The 26,109-nt window shown below is 46.3% G+C and overlaps 1 protein-coding gene across 2 annotated transcripts in view; it reads right to left on the bottom strand.

The window, feature by feature from the left end:
- The window catches only part of NSD1 (nuclear receptor binding SET domain protein 1), a 66,209-nt gene extending 40,100 nt beyond the window's left edge, over positions 1 to 26,109 (bottom strand). Inside the window, exons 1-5 of one of the 2 annotated variants that reach the window (XM_076349694.1) lie at positions 26,060 to 26,109; positions 25,154 to 25,848; positions 8,529 to 8,664; positions 5,330 to 5,502; positions 747 to 3,327 (exon numbers count right to left, since the gene is read on the bottom strand). In XM_076349694.1, coding sequence (XP_076205809.1) covers positions 747 to 3,327; positions 5,330 to 5,502; positions 8,529 to 8,664; positions 25,154 to 25,828 — 3,565 coding nt within the window. In that variant the 5' untranslated portion in view covers positions 25,829 to 25,848; positions 26,060 to 26,109. Of the gene's footprint in view, positions 1 to 746; positions 3,328 to 5,329; positions 5,503 to 8,528; positions 8,665 to 25,153; positions 25,849 to 26,059 lie in introns of those variants that run through there. The other variant, XM_076349696.1, reaches the window with a different exon arrangement.

Below are 26,109 nucleotides of genomic sequence, written 5' to 3'. Positions count from 1 at the left end.
CTCTGTGGGAGAGGCAGGGCTGTCTGAGCTTGTGGTCTTCAGAAGCCTCCTCCTTCTTAGGTCACTTCCCTTCCAGTGATGCTGCCTTACTTCTACCTGCCATCTTCCAGACCCACCTCCAGCCCAGCCTCCCTGGCAGCTTCCGCCCTCTTCTTTTCTCCCCTTCATCCCTCAGGCAGCCACACCAGAGCTGTAAATTAGGAAATCTGTTGGGTTCCCCAATTCATTTTATTAGCAGCTAATAAAATTCCACACTGAAACGCCAAAAACGCCCCAATGCATTGTCTCAATGAAATCCTACAGAGCAAACCAAAGACAGACTCTATGTCAAACAGCACTAGAAAAAAAAAAAGCAGCCATTGAGGCTGTTTCCCACAACTTTCTAGCGCTGATCTATCCAGCTAACACCAAACATGTGGCTCTAAGCAACACATTACGAAGGTATAAGTTTAAAAAAAAATCCCAAACTCAGAAGGATGCTTATTTTACCTTTCACTGTGGAGGAACTAGTAATTTGTAATGTATTTAAACTTTCTGACCAAAAAGCTAAGCAAAATCCCATAACTGCTCTGCCTTTTGTTCTCCGTGCTTACAGAGAACCCCAGACCAAGGTATCACAGTTTCTTCAGCTCAGAGGTATACATCTCCATGTTGTCAAACACCCCAAGTTCCATAACTTATGCTTTAAATGAAAAAGTATAAAATGTATACAAATACACACTCTGGCGCAAGTCCAGCTCCCTTACCTTGTGCAGAGAATTCAGACTGGGGAGCAAAGTTGCCAAGCTCTGTTTCTGAGTCCATCACACTGTTGTTTGGCTTACCACATACATTCAAACGTTTCTCAACTAAGTCTAAATGATTCTCATAGTCCTGATCTGTCAGGTCTCCCTCAAGCACCTTTGAATGAGGGGAATGCCTACGTCCCAAGCACTCATTTCCCTTCAGTGAAAAGCCACGAGAATTCAGGCCAAAGGCACTCTCCAAGTTTCCTTGTTCCCTAGATCTACTGATGTGCTTATTAGATCTAGCACTGCTTTGGTTAAAACGCTGCCATCGCTTTTTGGGTGCTACGTGATTTACATCATTAGACTCATCACCAAGAGAGCTCTCACTATTTGCCTCTGAATCCAAGTCTGGACTCTCCCCAGTTTCAGCAGAAGTGCAGCTCTCAATATTTCTACCAGCTTCAGGTCTCCTTCCAATACGATCTAAATTGTCATCAGATAAACAGGCAGAGTCTTCATCAGTTGAATGTTCTGTTAAATCAACAGACTCTTTCCTCTCAGTATCTTCTGCTTCATTACCTAGAGGACTGGTAACCGAACCGTGAACGCAGAATGCATGTTCTCCTGAATCTTTGGATAACCGACTTAACAACTTACTTGGCCCTCCTGGTTTTAAGTCCTTTCTGTTTGAAACTGTTTTATCTCCAAGCTTTGATGACTGCTTAGATTTTGAACAGTTGCGTTTGGACACGCAATTTGTGCCGTTTGTCCCAGAAACAGCAGTACTCGCGGGCTCCCTTTTACTAGTACCAATCCCCGTCAACTTGGTTGGAAGATTGCGTGAAAATGAGGAGTTGCTTATAGCTGAGTTTGGTTTTACTGTTTCCTGGGCACAATCTCCATTTTTTTCTATTTTATATGGGGGACCTACAATAGACAAGGACTTCAGACCACTCGCAGAATTGCTTCCAGAACCATCAGCTGTGCTGGTATTTCGAAATGGGACTATATTTTGACCAGTCATCAGTTGCTGCTCTTTTGTCTTACTGTCATGCATATCCTTCAACATCATTAACAAGGTGCTGAATTTGTAATCTGGCTCAATAGGCAAACGACCATGACCAGAGGCAGAAGAGAAAAGTAAGGGTACTGTGGCCTTTGGAGTGCCAGAGTCACTAGCATCATCATTCATGGACCGGTAAGACAGCTCCTTCAGCTCTGACAAGACATGTTTCACCACAGCCGTTTCTATTTCAGCAGAATCCCTGGGTTTCTCATGCATGTTGTTTAGCAGTTTCTGACCATCAACTTTTCCGCTTCTCTGAAGAGAATCTCTCTGAAGGCCAGAGAAACCTTTGGTATCAGAAGAGCAGCGATTCATGCCACCCTCCTCTTCTGCAAGAGAAGGCTCCAACCCAACAACTTTTTCTTTATGTTTGCATTTTATGCTCCTGATTCGGGACAATTTCATGCTTTTCGGTTTTAAGATTGCTTGATTTGCAACAGCAGGCCAGGAGCTGTCCTTGGAAACACTTTGGGGAGTAGTGTGCTTGTTCACTAGGGAAAGATTGTCATTTCTCACATCTGAAGAGCGCTCAAGAGCCGTCAATGACATCTCAGCATCAGAGAAGCCTACTTCAAGCTCCCCATCCACAAATTCAGCATCAAGTCTGCTGGTTACTGAACCTCCCAGAGGTTTGCGATCTCTGTATGACTTCTTCCTGGCCCTTCTGTTACTCTTCTGAGAAAGATACATGGAAAGCTTAATGTTTCCACTTGACGTCATAGGAAATTCCTTCTCCACTTTATCTGAAGAATCACTAACTTCAAGAGCGCTAGAGGCTCTCTCTGAACTTTGGTCCATGGTATCTACATCACTGTTCCCACCATCTGAGAGGGAAGAGGATGAATCCGATTCAGTTTGCTTTTTCTCAATACCAGTATCAGATGCAGAATAGTGTATTTGTAATTTGGAACTGCACAAAATGCCCAGGGAGCTCTTCTCTCTCTCCAAAGATGCGCTGGAAAACAAATCCCCTTGGAGCATGTTCTTCAGAGCACCACTTTTACGATTCTCATAGTCCGGTTTCAAAGTAGTCTTTTCAAAACGTCTTTCTCCAAAGGAGGAAAGCAAATGGTTTTCCCTGGTGCTACTGGATGCTGTTAGACTGTTGGCAATCCGGCGAAGTTCATGAGATGCGTGTTTATCCGGTAGGTCCCCAACAATCATGTTTCTAACTATGCTCTCTGGCATTTTTTCTTTGATTTCTCCCCTAGATGCTTCCCCTCTTGCACCACTCTTTTTTACTCTAGTCCTTTTTCTGCTGTCAGAGCTCTTTTTCACATGTGGCTTAATGTGCAATTTTCCTTTTTCACTAGCTGGGTGTCTGGAGTCAAATGACAAGGATTTAAAACAGCCATTCAGCTGCCTGTCCCTTTCTGCTCCAGGGCCATTGGCATAGTATTCCAACTGCAATTCCTTCTCGCTGTCCAGCTCGATAGAGTTCTGGCTGCATTTTTGATCCTCTGGTCCCCCGAGAAGAATGTCTTCTGCCTGTCCAACGCTGACTTCCCATTTAGCCATAAATCTCTGAGGAACCTTAAAGTTGGAGGAGACAAAAAAAGAAAAAGAAAAATTTGATGGGGTAAGCAACAAGATAAAAGTGAGATAGAGACGCACAAGGCACAGAACACACTGACAATCCAGGACTTTGCATCTTTAAGACAATCACATGTATGCTCAGAGACTGTGCCTAGCAGACAGAGAAAATACTTCTCCTGGGTAAGTACCCTGCACTCCTGCTGAGCCTAATAAAAATCCCCGTGCATTCCCAAAACAGAAAAAAAGGTGCCTGCAAGCACAGGTCTCCCAGGAACCAGATGTCCTGGCATCCCAGCACACCCTGAACACAACAGCCTGTAAAGGGGAATGCATATGGTATGGATTCCTGGCACAGAAATGCAAAGCGACAGCCAACAAGCCTCTCAAGGCAAATGCAGCATCATTTTCCTTAAAGCATTTGAGCAGACATGTTTGCTTTGCTCATTCTTGATTCTTCCTGCATCCCTTGAACTCAGAGCACAATTCAACCTTCCCTCTCCATCAACTCATCTTGGTACAAACATGAGATCCAGACACACATCTAAAATATACTCTAACAAATTTAAGACATCCATTACCTAGAACTCTCCCAGCTTTAACTCTGTACCTTTAGCCTAAAAAAGAAAAGCACTCTCCACACTGGACAGGAACCTCTGCTACCATCTAAAAAGAGCAAGAAACTTGTTTCTTATCTGTGTGTGCTGTTCTTGGCTGCACAACAGCAAAATAAAGGCTTCACAACTGCTCCTAAAATCAAAACCAATTCCAAGGCAGGAGGAACAACTCAAATTTCTAACACTTTCCCTTTAAAAACACACCCACACCAACAAAATTTCATCTCAGCAGACTAAAGTTTTATGAAGCCTGGTAGCAAAGCAGCCAAATACTCTCAGCTTTGCATCAGATCTTGGCTTCCAGGGATGCAAACCTGGACATTTATGCAAGCAATAAACATCCGATTCCCTTTGCTGCTGCCACACTGGTGCTGCTATTTACATATAGGATGAGACTCTAGTCATGGAGCATTTCTAGGACCAGAAAAGTTACTTGGGAGCATGTAACTAATTGTCAGGGGGCTGTGAACACAAGGAGAAGAGTCCTTAGAGAAGATACTGAACATGCCCTTGGAAAAGGAAAACCAAATGAAAGCATTACACCTGGGGACTCACATCTGCAAGAGCACATTTAATCTAATGGTTTTGCACTAACATACGTTAAGTACATAACTGCTAATAAACCTCTTGGAAAAAGAGAAAAAGAAAAAACAGACACCATTGCCTGGTATGACTATCTGCTCTCTTACAGTAATGCAGTAGCCTCTGTACTTCTTCACTTCAGCAATTCTAAAAAGTTAATTTCTCCAGTCACCTTCCTAAAGACGTAGACCAGACCCCTGTGTCATGTTACATTATACTGGCTACAACTGCTCCAGGCTGTTATGTTTGGAAACGGAGATGATGCGATGCACCACAAAACTCATTCCCACAGGCTCACTGACAAAGCGTTTTCCAAGTCAAATTATAAGTCCTAACAGGTTTGTATAAAGAGAATTACTGAATCAGGGCTAGAAACCCCACTGCTTTATCTCAGCCAGTGATCTAGTGAAGCGTGCAACTCCACCTCTGCTTCAGACCAGCCAAAAGAGGCTGCCAGAGAGCACAGGAAGTTATTTAGAAGCGTGCTGTAATAGACATCAGGAGAGGGCTGTGCCGCTGAACACATCTCACACCGACAGAGACCTGACTCCTCTGCCTCTCAGAGCTGTCTAAGGCAATAAAAGCAGCAGGCCACACCCCGACATAAAAGAGAGCCTAGAAACTCCTGGCAGCTTATAAACTATGCTCATTGTAAGGATGCAAAGAACCACTTCCCTGGCTGTGTTGCTGCAGTCACTGCCAGAGAAGAGAGCTGTCGAAGTGCAATTCCAGGCATAAAGGAATACTTTGTACTGTGCAGATTCAAAGAATCAAAAACATATTAGAGAAAACAGATCTTTCACCTTATGTTTGTAGCCTTTTTCCTTTTGCTTTCCTCTTCTCCGAAGAACAGGCAGCTCTTCAAACTGATGTCTTCCTTCAAAGAGCACAATAGCTTTCCCAGCAACCCAGGTTTTCTCTGAAGGTTCTCCTAAGGCATCCACATAGTACTCTCGGTACGGTCTCCGATTGGAAACTATTTTGAGAAATGTAACAGAATTAACCCCTTGCATATAACGGAATAAAGACAGACAAAGAATCACAGAAAGCGGTAGCAATTTGCCAGTTAATTTTCAACTGCTTTTTGCTCAATAACATTCCCACATGAATGCCAGTTCTGGGGATTTCTAGTCAGAAGTCAGGGAGATCCCTTTGATCTCTGCTTTCTATGTTCTGTGTTGCTACACTCTGTTTCTGAATATATATTTTTTTCTTACAAGCAGTTGACTAACAGGTCTAAGATGGGTTATCTCCCTAGTGCAAAGAGTATGGTTTGGCTGCAAAAAAACCTGCAAAAATATCCAATTTTTTTTTCTTCCTTGAGAGACACAACATACTAGGCAGGACATTTCTTTTTCACTACTCCCTGATTAATGATTAAACAGTCCAGTCAGCCTGACTGTTGGGAAAAGGCAACAGTGTGCCGGCAACACCCAGAAGTTACATCCTTCTGGATAGGATTTACTCATACAGGTTGAACCTCCCCCACCATGATATATCCCACCTTGTTCAATGCTTTGTTACCAAACAAACTCTTATTTAGGACATAAAACATTAACAGCAGCATTTAAGTAAGCAAGCACATACACGCACGCTCTACAAGGACTGGTGCAACATGACAAGATGTTAGTTGTAAGGAGAATCTCGTCTTGGGCACGAAGGTGCAGAGCAAGAAGAAACTCAATCATAAGGGCACAATCAAAGATTTTTTCAAAGGTGCTTTCTGTGTGAGAATGCTGAACAGACATGGTACAATCAAGAACTGAACCAGTACTGGATGTGCTGGTGAAAAAGGACAGGTTACAGGCATCAGAACAGAGCAAACAAGGCTTGAACAAGGGATATAAACTTCTCCCTGCATTTCGCTGCAATGTGTGCTTCATGTTCTCCTGGGAACACCTTCACCCTCTGAACACGTAGCCTAGACTTCGCAGCCCATTTGGTTTGTGCTGCCTCTTCCAGGAGTGCCAGCGCAGCACGGCAGCCTGGCCTTTAGCAATGCTGACATTGAGATTCTGACCGAGACCACTGAGAGGATGACAAATAATGACCAGGGCAACATCAAACCAAGGGCAAAGATGACAGACTTCATCCATGCCATTCACAGTACCAGGACTCAAGCCACTGAGCCTCAATCTTCCAGCTCCAAAAATCTTTGAGTCAAGAGCTTGCTAAGAAAAGGCAAACCGCTTTAAACAAAACACCATGCCTCCAACCCAAGAGGAGAAGAGGTTTTTGCACAAGTGATGAGTTTGAAGCGACCTGCCTTGTTTTCAAGGGCTCATTCCCATGGCAACAGGAGAGCCAAGGCAGGAGGACTGTGCTTCCTATGGTGCACACAGAGACCCGGCAGCTCCCCCTGCCCAAAAGCACCAGAGTTCAGATCCACCCACTCTGCCACTGTGGCATTGGGGAGGGGAGGGGAGGTGAGCAGATTACATACAGCCACAACTGGAAAATGCAATTTTTCCCCAGAGCTCTATTGGTTTGAACATAGATAAAACATGATGGGAGAGTCTATCGTGTAGCTGGAGATCAGACCTTGCTGGAATTTGTTAATACCATGTTTCTTCCCTGCAGAATTCCTTTGTTAGAAATCCTCATACACAGGCTGAGAGGGGATTACTGGACAGCTATATACATTAAATCCTGTCCAAAACTTCATGGGGAGGGATGCAGGGGGAGAATATATGTCTCGCATATCTTCCAGCAACATCTTCGACATGAATTTGAGAGCTCAAAAGGGACTATTTAAAACAGCACACAGTATTATCTAGAATCAGGATTAATGCCTCCCAAAGGATGAAGGGAAAGGTAGAGAAATAGCAAGTAAGAAGACTACAGCAACCAGACTTGGGGATGACGTAGGCACAACGTAGGAAAACCTACTTCACGTCTCTAGAGAAATAGCAGAGGGCTCTGAGCTGATAGCCACTTGAAAAAAAGCCTACTCACTCTCAGCACTTGGTTCTTAGGCTGGCAAGGGCCACAAAAACCAGAGAGAAATACATCGGCGAGTGGCAACCTCACCAGTCTACAGAGCTGTCAGTGACAGATGGCACCAGTTCAAGGGGTTTCCAGTTGCCCACAGAACAAAAAGATTCAGAAGGGGAAACCAGGAACCAATAAATAAGCCTTTCCATTTGTGGCAGTCTCCCCATGGCAGCTAGTATGATCCTAAAAGCACTGAGAGAGCCTTCAAATGAGCTGCAATTTCCAAACAATCACTTCCCCTCTGTTCTCTCCATCACTCACCTACACTTCTCTGCCTTGAGCTTGTAAGACTCTCTTCCTTCCTGGCTCTCCCCTACATTCATGCACGCACAGCTCTGTCTTATTTCCCCCATCTCTTCCCCTCACACTCAGCTGGCTCTTAGTCTCTCTGACACACTATGCCCTAAACTTTCACATATGTGGCTCCATCTCCACGTTTTTCCGATATTTCCCCATAAACAGCCCCTTGCTTCCTTGCGCCAAACAAGACCAAAAAAATTTTACTTCCTCTCACACATTCCCACCATACCTTCAGGCATTCAGCAGCTACACTGCACTACCCCACTTCTCAGCCTCTCCAGCCTCCTGTTCTCCAAGCCTGGCCAACTCTGTGTCCTCACACACTCCAGGCTTCCCAGCTCTGCTTGCCCACCCATCGCACATCTCTGTCCTCACCTTCCTGATCCACCTTCTTTTTTTCTGCTCTTTCTCTGAATCCCTTTTTCAAGAGGGTGCTCTTTCTTCTGCTCAGCCCAGCTACTCATCCTTCCTATACTCTGGGAAGAAAAGCCTACATGTCCAACAGCTATCCGTGCCACTTCCATCAGCCTCAGCCCTGTCTTCCTCCTGTCACCTCCCTGATCTAGGTCTACTTTATAGATCCAGGTCTTCCACAGTAGAGTCTATTTCTTCATAGCTTTCAAGGGCCAGAAATGTTTTTTAAATTAAAAACTGCAGCACCCTGCCATACACAACGCCTCCATTTTGTGGTCTGAGTAGATACAGTACCTTTCATTTTTGAGTGACAGTCCAGCACTGGGTCATGACAAATTGTGCATGGCCACCATGGGCGTCTGTTGAACTTGGCCCAAACAAGATCCCCAACTTCATACTTCACTGGAGTAGGTTTCTTCTTGGCTCGGATCTTTGGGGAAAAACCAGAACACAAGAAATCACTAAAGCTCCAGATGCTTTTAAAAAGATTTGCCTCCCCCCTGTGTGCAGATTACATCTGGCCACCAGAGACGTTTACATTAAAAAGCAAGTCCTGATTTTATTTTGTGGCTCCTACACCTTCAAAGAACACGATGGTTCTCTCCATCCTTCTGAAAGAACAAAGTAATAAACCAGGGTTTGAGGGTTTTTTTGTTATTTTTTAGTAAGGAACATGACCTCTGGTAAATGACTGCACTCAAAACTTCACACATTTGAGCAGGTAAATATCTGGAGTCACTACTAGCCCCTATTACTTCACTAACACCAATTTGTTCATTTCAAAGGTTGCAGTGTACAGAAAAAGTAGTAGTAAGAGACAATTAAATATTCCTGACTGGAAGAAGGTGATGAGAACAGCAAATTAAATGTTTAGCAATTGAAAAAAAAAAAGAAAGAGAGAAAGAGTTGGTATGTACAAGCTTCTAATTTCTTTGCTTCTCAGATGTGCTCAGGAAAAAGCTTCACCATAAAGTATATGAAACCAAAGTATTTGAAAACAAAGGCAGTTACAATCAGAAAAAACCCTTATGTCCTAATTTTTAGGTTATATGAACAGGACTGCCATTGCTCTGCCCCAAAACTACAGAGCAAGAGAAAGGGAGCACAACAGCAGTCATCCCCCCTCTAGGAGACAGATGGAAACACGGACTTCGCCTGTCTCCATAACCTGCTCGCAAGTACTGACTCTGTAGAAACAGACACCCAACCCACCCTGCTTCCCAGGGCTGCAGAGTGATCACAAGAACGTAAAAATCTTTCAGCACACAAAAACCTAACTCCGCTTAATGCCATTTCTGCCTCACTATAGAATAGCAGATCCCATGTTGTTTGCTAATTATGCACACTTTCTGGCTGGGCAGTGTGCTACCAGCAGGACCTCTGCCAAGAAGAGGATTCAGGAGCTTACTGGCGTTGTGACTAATTGAGCCAAGACGGGGTACAATAGGTTTTCACAGGATACAGGAGTCCCTGTGCCCAGCTGTGGGGTATCCTGCCTGTTTACCAGCACCAGCCAACAACCATATCCCAGGTGGGTTCAGCATTTTAAAAGCTCTAAGAAGTGCTGCAGGTATTATTCTTGCCAATAAGCATCAGCAATATGCTCCTCATTAAAGCTGTCATAGCACAAATACGCACCTTCTCCGCTTCTCTGCCCTGCTCACCACCCTTCCTGAGGCACGTCTCTTGCAATTCACAGTTCAACATCCTAGCAACTAAAACGCAACAGACCTCTCTAATAAAAGGTATATTCCACTTCAGGTTGAGTTTTATGGGTTTTCTTTATGTGGTTAAAGAAAATACAAAAGGATAAACTCCTCTGTTACATGAAAAAAAGCAGGTAATGACGTTACAGACTACATTGCTGAAATTCTTCTCACTCAGTCATCAAAAGCCACACAATAACTTATTGCTGAGCAGGAGCTCAGGAACAGGGAACATGAAGGAGCACCAGGCAGGGGGGCTGCAGAGCGAGGGTCTGCCACTCCCCTGCTGCAGCCTCCGTTCCACCACCGGGCCACAGACACAGGCTTTCTGGAACAAAAATAGGCATCTGTGAGCATGGGAACCAGAGGTGCTGCCTTTGCTGGTGCTTTTAAAATGCAGATGCACTTTCAGATGCAGAAACCCTTTTTTTTGGTCCGTTTCCAGCTTGTGTTCTTCTTGTAAATGTGATTTTTGCCTCGATTTTTTTTTTTAACATGTCTTTCAACCCTAGGCTTTATGGGGTGCATATATATATATCATAACTAACTGATTATCTCAAATGCAGTGCATAGTACACACACAATGTACGCGCATCTTACTGACAACTGTAACTTGAGCACAGTCAGCTGGACGGAGCAGTAAAACTATGCTGGAGATTTGCCAAAGCCATTCACACTTATCCACCTGAGGGACAGCCACAACCCCTGCCTAGAGGCAAGTCTGCATTTAAATCAACTCTTTGTCACCCTCTAATACCCCACACAGATGCCTGATGAAAACCTGGCTTTCAAGAAACTATTCAGACAATGCTTAAACAGTTACCTCTCTTTCCGCAGCTATTCTCATTCCTCCCCAGTTTGCTCTCTCCCTTCGGCACCTGCAGTCAGATGTTGGCCTCATCATCACCCACCACAAAGGCCGCACCAGTGGGTCGAAGAGGCAGATCAGGAAGCACACCATGTTCTGATGCCCCGAGGAAGAGCCCTGCGACAGGACACACTGCAGCAGGTCACTGTCTTGCACTACTTTCTCTCCACTCCCCCTAAATCCCCACCACCAGGCCAGAGATGCTTTCACGTTAAAAAAAAAAAACAAAACAAAACCAAAAACTAGCAGAGGAGTGAAAGCAGCAGTTATTATCATTTCCAGGTACAGTAAGTCTCTTCCTTTAAACTCTGCTGCGTGATGTCAGAATTACAGCCCCCAAAGCATGTATTTCTTGGGTCAGAATACAACAAATTTCATTCCTATTACAATTAACATTTACTATGCCAAGATCAAACTCCTAATGTATCCCGATGGCCAAAAATTCAGCCCTGCAGTAATGGTGACTTTTCTGTGAGCTAGGGAAAGCCCAAGTTTTTTTAAACACAATGAAGTTCAGATGTAATCCCTAGATGTGGTCAGAGTACTGTTTACCTACAGAGCATGGAAATGTTCAAGTGTTTAAATAACAACGAAACTTGCGAGCCACTGCATACCAGGTAGCTACCATGTTGTAACTCCAGTGAAGATACACCGAAGAAATTCAAAGCAGGTAAGAGACTGGGTTAGTGAGGAGGGAAGGACAGCGCGTTGCTCCGTCGGTGAGCAACATCACCATTTTTGTATTGTTGTTCTCCTAAAGGGAGTACTGTCTACTCTGTTATCAACTGTTTGGCATTAATTCGCTGTTCAGATGGGACAAGCTACAGCCTAAACTGTAGACTATATACAGTATTTCAGATCACTTTGTGCTATTTTTGTAGAGAACAAGAATGTATCTTGCAGAAGTTTTTAATCAAACCCTCTCCACCAATGCAAGACCCCAAATGACCACTGATCACTGAGGAAGGGGTCACAAGCCAAGGTTCAGCAGAAGGATTACACAAACACTTCTACCTTGAAAGCCGCCTCCTGAATTTGTACTATGCCAAACACACCAGTCTTTGCAATTCATTAAGTGAAGCTGAGCACCAACTTTTGGTTATTTCATGAGAAGGCAGGCTTTCTCATAGACAAGACAACTACACAAGCAGTATCTCTGCCCTCCTGAAATTCTCACCATAAGGCAAATATGAAACATATAGAAACATAGAATCATTGAATCATTTAGGTTGGAAAAGACCTTTAAGATCATCAATCAAGCAAAGAAAGCTTACATTTCTAAGTGATTTTATTATTGTACACATACTGTCGGTCCTCAACTGTCTCCAATCTTCTTCCCTTTAAAATAACCATATCATTAAAAAGTGACAAAAATAACGCTTGTCCAGTAACCACTCTTGGCTACATCACTTGAAGCTGCTGTTCAATCCATTAATCTTCCTGGACGAAGTGGCACAAAGCACAAGTCCACAAATACACACATATGCTGAAAGCCACGGGGTGCACCTTTCCTGCAGCATTGGTCATCTCTGTGTAACAACTAGAGCAGTACCATCATCTCCAGCACAGCGGGGCATGGCTGCAGACACCCCATGTGCCCCAACAGCGTGAGTGGGGATGCAACCATCTTGGCAGAGGCACAAGACCAAACTGCACCAAAGGGGCAGATATATATATTGTTACAGGCCAAGATTTTCAGTATCATGTACCCAAAGAGCCTAGCTGTCCAGAGTCCAAGCACTGAGCTGCAGCCGTTGTAGCCCTGCACGCTTCAAATTCAGACCTGCTTTGGAAAGCCATCATGGAAATGCTTGGCCAAAATAGCCCTGTTATAGTTTATTCCTGACTTATTTATAAACATGACATCATTCAACGAAGCAAGGAATAGAACATGCTTTCGGAGAAAGGCTGGGGCAGCAAAAGGGACTGTGTGTGAGAAGGATGGAGAAAAAGAAGGAAGCCACTGATCCCCAAGAATAATGGATGAAGATCCTGCCAAGCCTGTTTCAGGCAAGAAGCGGACAGAATTAAAGCCAAGAAAGAAAATAAAAGGAGGAGGCACATCCAAATGATAATTAAACAATACAGTATAAACAACAATACTAATAGCCTTTTCTGCTGAGCATGCGGGCAGAAGCTCAGCAGATACCTGCCCAGGGCCCTGCAGCAGGAGCACGGGATATCTCGTGAGCAGATCTCACCACACTAGTAGCTGCCAGGTAAGTCACACCCCGCACACAAGCCAGTGCATACATCAGCGCCAGGGGCAGGAGGCAGCAACAACTCTGCCCCATAAGCTTCCAGTGCTCTCTTCAAACCTTCTCATTCCTGGGGCAGCAACTCTCGTGCCTCTCCCTGCAGCCCATCCACCCCTAGGATTGCAAACAAGCTGTTCCCAATACCTACTTCTTATTAGTTAGAACAGGAAGTCTGGTGAGGGTCAGTCCACTGTCTTCCCCACCACCACCTTTTTTCTTCCTTAAAGTTCAATGATCATTAGTTTTTTCCTGAACAGAAGGAGATGACAAGGAGTTCACCTAATTCCTACGAGCCACTAACCCACTCCCAGATATGGCTGACCTGGCTGAAGATCAACAGCTCTTCGTACCAGGGGGAAAAAAAAAACAACAAACTGACAAAGCAAACTTGAGGGAGAGATGACATTTGAAGGCACCTGGATTAGCCTGGGCCAGACAGTCTGCTTGAAGTAGTATCCATTAACACAACCAACCACACGGTTGGTGTCACAGTTGCGCCATGCCTAGGACACGACACTCCCAACTCCTGCCATTTCACCATCACACAACAGGTTACTCACCCTCTGCCCTCGCAAAGGAGGGGCAGCAACTAGGGCAAATTCTATTAAAAGCACTCCCAGAACTAGCCTGGAAGGGCATTGCTGAAGCTATCCCAGAAGTTTTCACAAGATGGTGCTTCCCTCCAGCTAAGGTTCAACCTCATTGAGTTAACTTACAGTTTAAGACAAAGCAGAGCCGCTTCAACCTCATTCCTCTGAGCTCAGGCTTATCCTTCTGTCCCAAGTCCATACAGCTCCTATTACGGGGGGGTTCAGATCCTTTAGCTCCGGTCACAGAAACGAAGTAGTGATGGCTGCAACTCTCATACTGCTGCTGACAGTCAAAGATATTAAAAGTACAACTCCTACCACCATCCTGCTCTTAAGGATGGGAGGGTGGAAAGAAGTCTAAGTGATCCACAGTTCATTATTTCACTCAGCTCCAACACTCATGCACTAAGAAATGAAGAAATAAAGACAACAGGAATTGGGAAATAATCTTTGCTTGTGAATGTTGCATGGAAAGATAAAAAGGAGATGAGATTAAGAACAACACTGAAGCAACATCAAGAACTGAAATTAGTAACTGCTTGTGATGAAAGCCAAAAAATAAATTCTCATTAGCAAAGACTCTTGTTTTAAAGAAGCTTTTCTGAAATCAAAACCAAATCGGTCGAAAAAACATAAAATGGAAAGAAAATTAAATTATATCTACTTCACAGCTTGAGAAGTATTTGAAGCCAACCAAAAGAGGTCATCAAAGTTTCCTCCATACAAAGTAGCATTACAAAGTGTACAAGCTTTAAGCCTTTACAGAGAGAGGCTGCAATGCTGAACCTGCACTCGTGCAGGCAGAGCAGCAGCCCTCTGCACTCCGCTATGAGAAAACTTACAGGAATAAATCCCTGCACAGGGAAAAGGGTAAGCCCAACCAGAGTAAGTATTTAAGAAAACCCAGCCAAACCACAACACCTGCATGGCATATCTGCTGAAACCATCACCTCCCTCACCAGAAGCATCACCACACTGGCATGTAACTTTATGGCAAGCTTCAAGTCAAACACAGAAGCCAGAGAAGCCTACTGGAAACCCACAGGCAGCCTGCGCTGCTAGGGACCAGGGGACGTGCTCTTTGTCCCCCCACCGCTCCAGTCTTCCTTCGGCTTCAGCACTGTAGCGAAAAGCAAACAGGCGTCTGCCCTACACTCGTGTCTGAAAAAGCATACTACCTCTTATCTGGGACCATTATCACACAGAAGTGTTAAATACTCACTAATTAAATATTCACCAGCAAAAAATACAGCAGAGATTGTGATACAAGCCAAACTTCTGTTATCTACACGCTTGTGGACATTTGTTGTCTTTGGCTAGTTTTTAGTACCCTTTTCCAGGCTGTGGCAGCCTACAAACGCAAAGGGTGCTACGTACATATGAACTACCGTGAAAGGTTAAAATAGACAGAGCTGATTGCACTACATTGGGTAATTCATATATCCTGAAGCATCTGTATCAAGTTCAGGAGTTATAAACGTATGGTTTTTAAATAAAGAACGTACTGATGTGAGAACACCAAAGCCTCAGGCACCAAGATAACTGGTTAAGAGCATCTCTGTTTCGCTGCTTTCTTAATGGAGATCATTTTCCTTATGGATTGGATAGAACAGCAGCATGACAGAAACCTTTGGCACTTCAGCATCCTAACCACCAGTAATGCACCTGACAGCAAGATTTGAGGAAGGCAGGAGGAGGAAGTGGGAGAGAAGGGGTACGATCTCAGCCGGATTTCTGGTGGAGGGAAATCCACAGACACACAAACATACAGAAGATTTCAAACCACTGCCAGGAGCCTGAAACGGAGGAAAAACTCTCATGCTTTCTTAGCTGCATACATCTTAAATGATAAACCAAATTGTCTTTAAATCTGGCTCTTTTAATCAGCACTAATTGTTTCCAGCAAGAGAGGAACCACAGACCTTACCAGAACTTTGCTAAGTCTCACAAAGGACAAATATCAACAAATATCTTTTTATGTCAGAGAACTAGCAAAAAATCCCAAACTGAAATCAGGTCATCAGATCTGCCCCCTTTTCAGCCTTACTTTTGTGCTCCTTTATATTATCAAAACACATCATTCACAAGGAAGACATCTGATAAATGTAATGTTCGTTTTCAGAAATGAAGTTTCTAAATCCACAAAATAAAAAACAGATTCAAACTGTGCAAAAGGAAATTTGGCTATTCTAATTTACATATGTAAACTGTATCCATTACAGCTTAAGCTGTAACCAGAATGAAGCAGTACTAGAGAACAACATGTACACAAAGAGTGAGTACCATATTAGAACCTTAACAGCTAAAAATTGGGAGTTTGGGTTGAATTAAATGTGTAACTACTAACGCTTGCTTGTTGGTTGCTTTGGTTTAGTTGTTTTTTAGGTGGTTTTTTTTTAATTCCATGGGCTTCTTCAAAAGCAACAAACATTTAACTGGGGCTTGCAAATTTAATCTTCTGCAGAAATTACGATTCACCCACAGGAGAAGGTACAATCCCACTTTGTTAGTCCAAATGCAAAGATGCCACTTACACAAGACCATAACCTCCTCAAAACGAGGTGGTATTCAGCACGCAAATCCCCCCTGCCCAATTGAACCATTTTTCCAAAACAAACAAACAAAAAAATTAGATGTTCTGTTCACATAAAATTAAGTTTTAATTTGCATTTAAAATGTCAACTGCTTTTGCTGAATCCCTACTAAAAATGAAATCCGAGTTTTTGAATACTAGCAGCGCAATAAACTTATCTTGCGCTTATTTATTTCTTGATATCCACACTTAGAGCCATGCCCTGAGGAAGGTTCGTGCTTCAGTCATGAGGTCCTGAAAACTTAACACTTCAGACAGGCTTCCTAACCCTTATGTTGTGAATCCAGCTTCCTAAACATACTCACGTGCATACTGTGAGAGGACAGCCAACTAAAATTAAGAGGAACCTGACTTGTTTCACTACTGCTATTTAGAAATCTGTGGGCAGTCGCCACATTAGCCAGAATAGTAAGAAGTCTGAACAGGTGCTTGGGAAAACCAAACAACAAAGTAACATCAGGGCAAACGGAGGAACTATTAAAAGGGAGATAACCACCCTGCTCCTCGCCCTTTTCGCATTAGGCAACAGGCAGGTTTCTCTCTTTCCACCAACAGTGGGAGGGAAATTCATGAATACACTCCTCTAAAACAAGAGGAACACTGAAGCTTCAAGCAGGGCTCAGGGCGAGAGCCTCGCTGCATGCTCAGCACTGGAGGCCCTACAGAAGCTGAAAAAAGAAGCTGGAGGTTTCCAGGGTGCTGAGATACTACTGTGCAAGGAATTCTCTGTTCACTTTTTCGTAAAAAATACCAAACCAAAAGACAGCCCATCCTTTGGCTAGTATGCAGCACTGTGTTGGATTGCTCTATCCAACTCAACACTTCTGGTTTCTCACACACAAAAGTAAAATTCTGCATGTCTGACAATGAAAAATGAGTCCCCAGTGCATTAGTTCTGATGAGTGTCTGAAAGTTAATACAAGTTACACTGCTATTTTATTACCTATGAAACTGGGTTTTTTCTGAAGACAACAGCAGTGTGAATGTGCCATCTCCAGCAGCATTCACAGCTGTCCAATATCGTATGTAACCCACAGAACAAGTTCCTTATCAAGAACTCACACAAAGCTTTGCTTGGCAACCCTACCTGCTGCTCCCCACCCCAGCACTCCACGAGGAAGAGGATGGAGAGGGACATGGAGAAGCCTCCAGGACTGGAGACATGCTGCCCTTTCCCTGTGGTTCAGCCACCGACAGCACTACCGAACCGCTCCTTTCCCCGATGCCACACACATCACAAGCAGGATCCCTTCCACCTGCAGACCTGCTGCTTCGCACAGAGCCACGGCAGCAACTCAGCCCCAAAGAGGCAGCAGGACAATGCTCCTGGCTGCCAGACAAGCCATTCGCTTGTGGATTGCGCAGCTTCGTCACTGCTGAGGCCACAACCAGACTGGGCAACAAGCTGAGCAGGTCAGCTTGGTACAAAACTGCTGCTCAGGCTACGCTAGAGACAGAAGTGAAGGTGCCCGGCCAGGCCCAGCCTGCCCTCACAAGTGCTGGGAAAGAGAGATGATACACAAGGACTTTTCTCCCAATTTCTTTTCACCATTCTTCCAAAGACCCAGATGAGATAAATCTTGATGCAATCTTAACGGTAACCACAGAAAGTCAACATGTCAGCTTTAATGAATGCTTTTCCATCCTTCAATAGAGGCAAAGCACACTACTGAAATCTCTCCTGGCTTCATCAACACTTTTGGACACACGAGATGGGTGCGCATGAAGTCCATCTTTACCTCTGTTGCACATTTAATCACTGCTGCAAAGCTACTGTGAGTATCCACAGTGAAACATATTTTTAATTTAACAAGAACAGAGAACTTCAGCTGACACCTGCCAGGGGTGTCAGCCTCTGCCTCCAACACGCAGCAGCATCTTCCCCTCTTCTGGGCACTCGAGTCAGGAGCACCCACTCAGATCAGCCAAAGCGACGCCTGTGCTCCCACCCAGGACTGGACCAATGGCACATCCAATTCTCCACCTTCCAGTCTGCCTCTGCACGGCACCACAACTCTGTAGGCATGCCAAACTCCCTCGTGCTACCATTCAGCTCCCTTGCTGCAACTACCTGCTGGGAGGAGCGTGACATGTTCCTGAGGGAGCCCAAATACACACCTGTGCCCTGCACGTGTCCTCGGTAACGCTCCCGCTGGCATCCTGGTTCCTGCACCACCAGCAAACCTTGCAAACTTAGCAAGGAGACCCCTATAATCTGCAGGCACAACTGCAAGGACTATGCTGGAGCATCTCCAAACCTAAAAAGCACAGGACACGCTACCTGCACCTGACTCTGACCTTCTCGCAGGCTTAAACCATGAATTGCTCTTTGCAGCCCTCCCCAGAGAGCAGTGGTACAGCAATGCTGGTGACCAGTCACAGTCAGGTCCCACAGCACACCAAAAAGCCCTAAACCCTCTGCACTAACGCCAAGCCATTTCTTTGATGTCACCACACCTTGCAGTTTCCAACACCCGCTTGACCTTAACCGGTAACACCGCCCTCACGCCAACGCACCCTAAAGTAACATTTAAGCTTCAATAACTATTTCAGCAAAGCAAACCGCAACTTTTACCAAGCATTCTTGCAACACACGACAGCATCAAGTCAGGCAGAGGATGGCACCCCTGCCTGCTCCAGCACAGACCCGCAGCACAAATGCAACGTTACACTTGACAACACAAAATTCACACAGGTCAGATGCTGCAACTAACATTTGCAATGTGCTCTGTAACTCAGCAGTCTGCAAACTCATGGCCGCAGAAGAATACTCTGATGCCATGAAATTATATGAAAGCAAGCAAGGCTATTGTTGATAAGTCTAAATTCACTAGACAAGAGTCTGCACCTGGGAAGTGTTTAGGGGTCCACAAAACAAGAGGTTGAAAATTGCTGCTTAAATTCAAAGCAGACCCTTACAGACCTTTTCCACCCATTAACTTGGAAATCCTGGCAATGCCTTAACAACCTTAAAGGATTTAACTCCCATTTTACTGAACGAAGACTGCACGGCATGGCACAGATGGCTCTGTGCAGACAGAAAAAAACATAGGTCATTTTTCTGGTATTAAAAATGGCATTAACTTGGTTTGGTTTTTTTAAACTCCCAGGACAAGCCCCCCCGCGCCCCCCCAAGATTGAGTTTCTTTCTTCAGGTGTTTCTATTCCCTGTGCCTTTCTAAATGCCAGAGCAAATAACTGAAAAAACAATCAAAATTACTATATACAAGAAGCTATCAGTCACAGGCAAGAAAACCAGAAGTACAGTCTAAGCAACTAGGCTGCAAGTTGATCATCACCCATAATACTGATTTTTTAGTTAAGAACGTCTTTTTAAGAAATACTGTCTCAATTATAACTCAGAAAATACCACTTTTTTTTCTTGGGACTCAAGTAGCTTGTTAATCATATTCAGAGTTGACACCTCTTCAAGTGAGCTACAGATTTGTTCAGTTAACATGGGGAAATTAAAAAACCCTAAACTAATAATTGTTACACATCACAAAGTGCAACCCCACTTCTGGGAACGGGGTGCAATGAGGTGCAACAAGAAGCTGCTATACTGCAAGAGGCAATCAACAAATCCATGACTTCAGGGGCAACATATTTCTGTTTTGCATGAAGTCAAACACTACTGCTGCAGCATCAAACCGAGCCACTACCACTGATTTTAGCAAGGGCTTAGAAGAAGCTGTAACAGCAGAACTAGAATCATTGTACCCTCAACAACGTAAGACTTGTTAGAAATAAAGGTTCAAGTTCTGGGAGATATACTTTTCCAAAAGAAATCACCAGCAAGCAAATACAAAGACAGTTAGCAGAGGTAGCAGGCCCTGAGAGGCAGCATGCACCCTAAAAAAGCACTTGTAAAAGCTGATTTTGTTGCTACTGTTGGCCGTTTTTTCCCTGTAACACTAGCTGGCGATGTGCTAAGTATGCCACACTGTATAGCGCAGAACTTCACTGCTGAATAGCTGAGTGAAGTCTACACCCCTCTGGCAACAATCTTCACTAGAGACTTGAAGTATTTATGACTGCGGACAGTATGTTAACCAGGACATCGCTTGAACAAAGTCTCTCTTACCCAAACTTTAAAAATAAGTTTTAAATATAGAAAGCAGAAACGACAGAGGTTTCTGCCATTATATTCAGCAAAACCTCACCTTCAAGACTGTCCAATCTGCAAGAAAATACCTCTGGTTTTTCTATTTGCACACAGACACGTTAAGCTTCAGAGAGCTGCACTGCGAAGGCATCGATCCTTCAAATTTCACACCGCACGACAGGTAGCCAGAACATCCATATTTACTGGAGAAACCACGTTATTTTCTGTAACATCACATACACAAACAGACCGAATCAGCAATACGAGATTAGAGAACAAATACAAATGAAACAAGGAGAGTAAGAGCAATCACAGCCAAATGCTAGAATAAATACTTCCAGGATCCAACCCGCTGTGCAGGAGAGCTCTAAACCCTACTGACTGTTCAAAAAACTGCCGTCACTCAAAGCAAGCTGCTCCTCACACCTAGGGTACACTGTCCTGCTGTGGCAGTATCTTAACACCCACCCATGCACACCACCATGAAGAGGCGATGCAACGCTATCATATCATGAAAGCACCAGAGTCATTAAGGACCTCGAAAATTTATGGTTGAGCAGTAACACAGCCCAGGACAGTGCCCTAACCGTGAAAATATCCATTCTTCTGGATGCCCACCATGGCTGAAGTCCTTTGTGGGTAAGTTTAGAGCAATTCAAGACATGAATGCACTTCAGTACAGGGGCCCAGGGGATGCCAGCAGACTGCACAGCCAGGCGAGATCCAGCTACGTGCTCTTTTCTGAGAAAAAATAAGGTCTTCCAAACAGTGTAAATCTTAAGTGGCAAAGAGGGGCGCGTGCAAGATCAGACGCACCGGGACAGTAGTACACCGAGAGCCTGTTCTCACCAGGTGCACGTAGAGGGAGACCATGCCTGCAGGAAGCACAGACAGCCAAATGGAATTTAATCTCCCCACCAGAAAGATGTCAACTGACCAAGGAAATTTATGTTCCCTGCTCAAACAAACCACTGCCATGCCTATTGTATCTCAGGGATATAACGTTACCAGTAGTTAGTTACAGCTCAAATCAACAGTCTGTAGTAGGAGATTCTTTCAGAAATGTTTACAGGAGTAGCAAGTATCACGTGGCATTGGTTCCTTTATTTTATTTTTAGCGAAGAGAGAAATGGCACCAGACATGTCAGTTAATAACCGAAGAACCAGAGTAACTCTCACACAGGGACACAAACACTATAACGAGAGTACTCTCCCACAGCTGCAGGTTGCAACAGAACTCTGGAGTTCATCACGGATTAATTCTAGCCTTAGCTGGCCTTCAGTACTTTTAACACATTGCATACGGCGTGGTTCTGGTAAAGCAAAAACCTTCCAGGAGCTCTACACACATGCCTTACTCATTCCTTACATCCAGCCACTGGAAGCAGCCATCCTTAGCGATGCAAGATCTGGCTCTTGATTTCCCTGTACCTCATTTCCTCGCTGCCATTACCTGAACATCACACTCCTACAGCGTGGAGCTGGACAACAAGAAAATAGTATGAGAAGAATGAAAAGCAACATTGAGCGAGTGCCTCGTGCAAGCTCTGCACATCCTGCAGCCTGAAGCCTTCAGGGTCCCATGGAAAAAACAGCTTGTGAATGCGTAACCCAGGATCGTATGCTGCATAACGTACGCACACCAAGAGTGGCACATCGTACTTGAATCCAAGAACTCTGTGCTTCCGAGTGCTCAACTCTGGAAACCAAGTGACTCTAACATACTTTGTGAGTAGCAATTAAAAACCAACAAACTGGCAAAGTGAAAGCCAAGTAATACGGCACCAAAAGTTACATAAAAAAAGCAGAGTTCTGTCAGAAACAAGTCCACCTGCCCCAATTCCTCAGCAACCGAGTTCAAGCAAGACCTACGGTGCTCAGACCTTACATGGCTGCACCCACCCTCCCCAGCACTGGAGCCTGGGCCCAGTTCTCCCTCCAGCTCCACATAACGCTGTCCAGGACCTCTACAACTTGCAAAGGCCAGGAAAGCGCTAAAGACAGGTTCATGTGAAGATGGTAAAGAACAAACAGAGAAATTAAAAAATGACCACCCATTTCAATTTAAATGGCAATAACTCAACATGTGCACACGGAAGTAAGCCAGCAGCTGCCAGCAGTCACTGTATTGTCACTTCTGGAGCAGAAACAAGACCCAAGAACCACTGCTATAATTTCCTTCTCTCCAACACAAAATCTGTCAGTAGCTGCTGGGAGCATGGAGAGCTTCAGTCAACCTTAACTAAGATTAACTTGACACTTAAAATAACTTCACTTCAGAATATGCACATCCCTCTTTACAACTGAATGCTACCTGAGCAACCTCTCCCCTGTTTGGGCAATGTCTGAGCGCACGGGATGCCAGGGCTATTAACAAATCCCCATGCAAAACAATACCTGCCACCACTCCTCCTACCCAGGGGCATTTCTTAAATGCTGGACTTTGCATCCCACTAAAGACTAAACCAAATGCTGGCCCCTCTGCTGGAAGCACTCCTGACATTCCAGTTCGCAATGATCTAGTGAAAAATTCAAAACTTGCAAGAGGCAGACACAGAAGTCAAGATACATGCACACTTTCCTCTTGGGGAAACAGGAAGTTTGAGCAGCAGTGGGCAAACTCAAAGCCATGAGCTTCAAGAAATAAAGCTCCGAGAAAGTCTCGCTGTAAGGTGGAGGAGCCCCATCCATCATCAGGCTGGGTAAAGGCGACTATCTGAAAGAGTAGCCCAGCTATGACAAGCCACCCTGAAAACAGCAGTGCAGAACTCCCAGGGGTTTGTGGTTGTTGTTTTGGGGTAGTTTTTTGTTTTAAGTTTTAGCAGTCTCGCAAAAAAAGTTGATTCCAGTTACCCAAATACAAATGAGACCAGAATTAAATGCCTACATGAATACATGATCTGAGGAGCAAGCCTGGTTATTTCTAGCTACTATGTCATGTTCAACAACTAAAGAATTTTTAATTGTCTCATTGGTAACTTGGCACAGAGAAAAATCCCTATGTCTTCCCATCCCACAAGCAGCAGGGCTAAAATGAAGGACCACTCAGACAACCTGCACTTACTTACTAAAAGACGAATGCAAGACTCAAGGAGAGAAGGATCCCAGGCTGCCTAAAAAATGCTTTTCTTCTTTGTACTTTTTTTCTGAACGCAGCTACGCTTTTAAGTCACCAGAACAATTCAGCAAGGCTAACATCGTACTACAGCAGACAGGAAGGCAGTTTTACTGAAAAGTCAACCCCTCGTTGCATATTCAAATAACAGGCTCAATCACTAAGACAGTTTTGTCACCGTACAAGCTGCAGTTCTGTGGAGCACGTTGTAAAGCCACTGATAGCAGAGGCAAGTGTTGTGAAAGTACCTCTGCTAGCTTCTGTTTACAAAGTGAGACCCTCCCACAACCGCATCACTGAGCACATGTCTGCTGAGAGATCCCCGCTTTGCTCTGCAAAACAAAGCTAAGCATATGCACAAAACTCAGACCGACAGCAGCCTCTTACCCCCAAAGACTAAAGACTGAGTCTCCATAAGGAGCCAGATTCTTCCCAAGGAACACTCAAGAGGATCCGTGATCCAGACCCAGACCTGAGCCTAACTGTGCCACAAATTAAGCCGCTGTCAGTATCTTCCCGAAATCACTCCTTCCGTGGGCACTCTGTGACAAGTGCTCCCCCACCTCCCAGACTGCACAGCAGGAACACTGCATGTTCCCAGATGAACAGAGGTGAAAGAAAGGATTTCTCCCCAAATGCTGCATGCACCAGTAGCATCTGTCCGGCATCAGTGGCTACACTGAAATTAAAGAGAGCAAGATGGTTTTGGTGTCAGTGCTGTCACGAGTTAATTTTCATACCCTGCATCAAGTAATACTTAAAACCCAGAGCACCCTCCAGTAAGGAATCGTAAGTTTACAAAAACATATTTAAGAAATAAACAAAAAAATTACTGAAGAACTGCAGGAAATATACATATCTGCAAATAAAAAATCATGCTGAAAACAATCAAAAAATTATACTTGCATTCAAAAACACATTGAACAAAAAAGTTGGATGCATCGAACTCCTTTCGGAACTCTAAAAGTTCAATCAGTTTTGTTTCTTAAGCCTATTAGAAAACAGACTAAAGGAATTTGTGAGTGCAGAGAGAAATTAGAAAGAAAAACAAGTCAGCCTGAATAACGGGCAAAGTTTCCTGCCCCTGAGGTCTGTCAGGCCATGACACAGCCCCTCCCTGGCCATCGCCAAAGTCTCACAGCTTGGGTACCTCAAGCCACGCCAGACAAAGAGAGCCGTCTGACAGCGTTAAAGCCGGAGCAGGCAGGAGAGGGGAAAGCTCTCCTCCTGCCCTTGTTATCTCCAGCGCGCCCAAAAGCAAGCTTGCAGCGGGGAAAAAACTCCACCGCAACTTTGCGGCGATCCGCTGCTCTCGGGCAGAGGGATGGTGCCTCTTACGCCTGAGGGGCGAACAAGGCGCAGGGGAAGCGCGGCTGGCCGCGCCGGGGCACAGGTACGCGGCAGAGCCCGGTGACAGCCCGCGCTGGCCGGCGACCCCCCGGTACGACAGCCCCGAGCAGCTCCCGACCGCGGGCCAGGGGCGGCCGCAGCGCGCCCCCGAGGCCGGCAGCCTCCCCCCGCGCCTCGGCAGGGTCCCCTCGGCAAGATGGCTGCCCGCCCTCGAGGGTGCCGGCTGCGAGGGCGCCCGGCCCGGCCCCGCCGCACCGCCGGCCTCCGCCGCAAAATGGCAGCGGCCGCGGTCCCCCGACCGGCACCCCCCCGCCCGCGCCCCGCCGGTGCTTACGAGCTGCAGGGCCGCCGCCGCGGCGGTAGCCTCCGGCTTCTCCCCGGGGCCTCCGTCCGGCACCGTCGTCGGCACCGGCTCGGCCGGCTGCAAGCGGGGCGGCACCGGGCTGGCAGGTCCCTGCTGCGGCCCGGGGCGGCCGCGGCTCCGCTCCCGCGAGCTGGCCTCGGCCACCTCCTCCTCCCCGTCCGCCGCCGCCTCCTCGTCGTCGTCGTCGTCCTCCTCCTCCTCCTCCTCCGGCGTCTCGGCGCCCTCCTCCTCCTCCTCCTCCTCCTCCGCCTCCTCTCCGCCGTCCCGCAGGAGCAGGGGGAAGGCCAGGGCCCCGCGGGGCACGTCGGTCGCCGGGCCGGGTCCGTCGGCGCCGGCCGCCGGGTCCTGCGCCGCAGGGAGGCGGGGGGGCGGCGAGCCGGGGTCGGGCAGGGCCTCAGCGCCGTCGGCGGCGCCGCCGAGGTACTCGGCGTTGATCATGGAGGCCAGGTCCTGCAGCCGGCGCAGCGGGATGTAGCAGGACGAGGGGTCCTGGCCGTAGACGGGCTTGGCAGCGGCCAGCTGCATGGCGGGCGGCTCGGGGCCGCGGCCCTCGCCGAAGGGGCCGCCCTTGGCCTCGGCGGCCGCCAGCGAGGTGCCGAAGGGGACGAGGCAGCTGCGGCGGCTCACTTCGCAGGCCTGCTCCATGCCGGGCCGCGGGCATCCACCTGCGGGCACAGCACAATGGGGTCAGCCCGGCCGCCGCAAAATGGCAGCCGCGCCCGGGGGCCCGCTCCGCTCCGCCGGCCCCGCGCGGGCCGCCGCCGCCGTCGCCGCACTAGGCCCAGGCCGCGGCCCGCCGCCCGGCCCGGCCCGCCTGGCCTCGGGCCGCCCGCCTCGCCGGGCGCCGCCGCCGCCGCCCTGCGGGGCGCCGCTCACCTGCGGCCGCCGCGGCCGGCTCGCCGGCTGCCCCCGGTGCGGGCCGAGAG

This window comes from Aptenodytes patagonicus, chromosome 12, assembly GCF_965638725.1.
Source record: "Aptenodytes patagonicus chromosome 12, bAptPat1.pri.cur, whole genome shotgun sequence".
NCBI classification, from domain to species: Eukaryota; Metazoa; Chordata; class Aves; order Sphenisciformes; family Spheniscidae; genus Aptenodytes; species Aptenodytes patagonicus.
The sequence above is the reverse complement of the archived record's forward strand: the minus strand, read 5'-3'. Positions and strand labels throughout refer to the sequence as shown.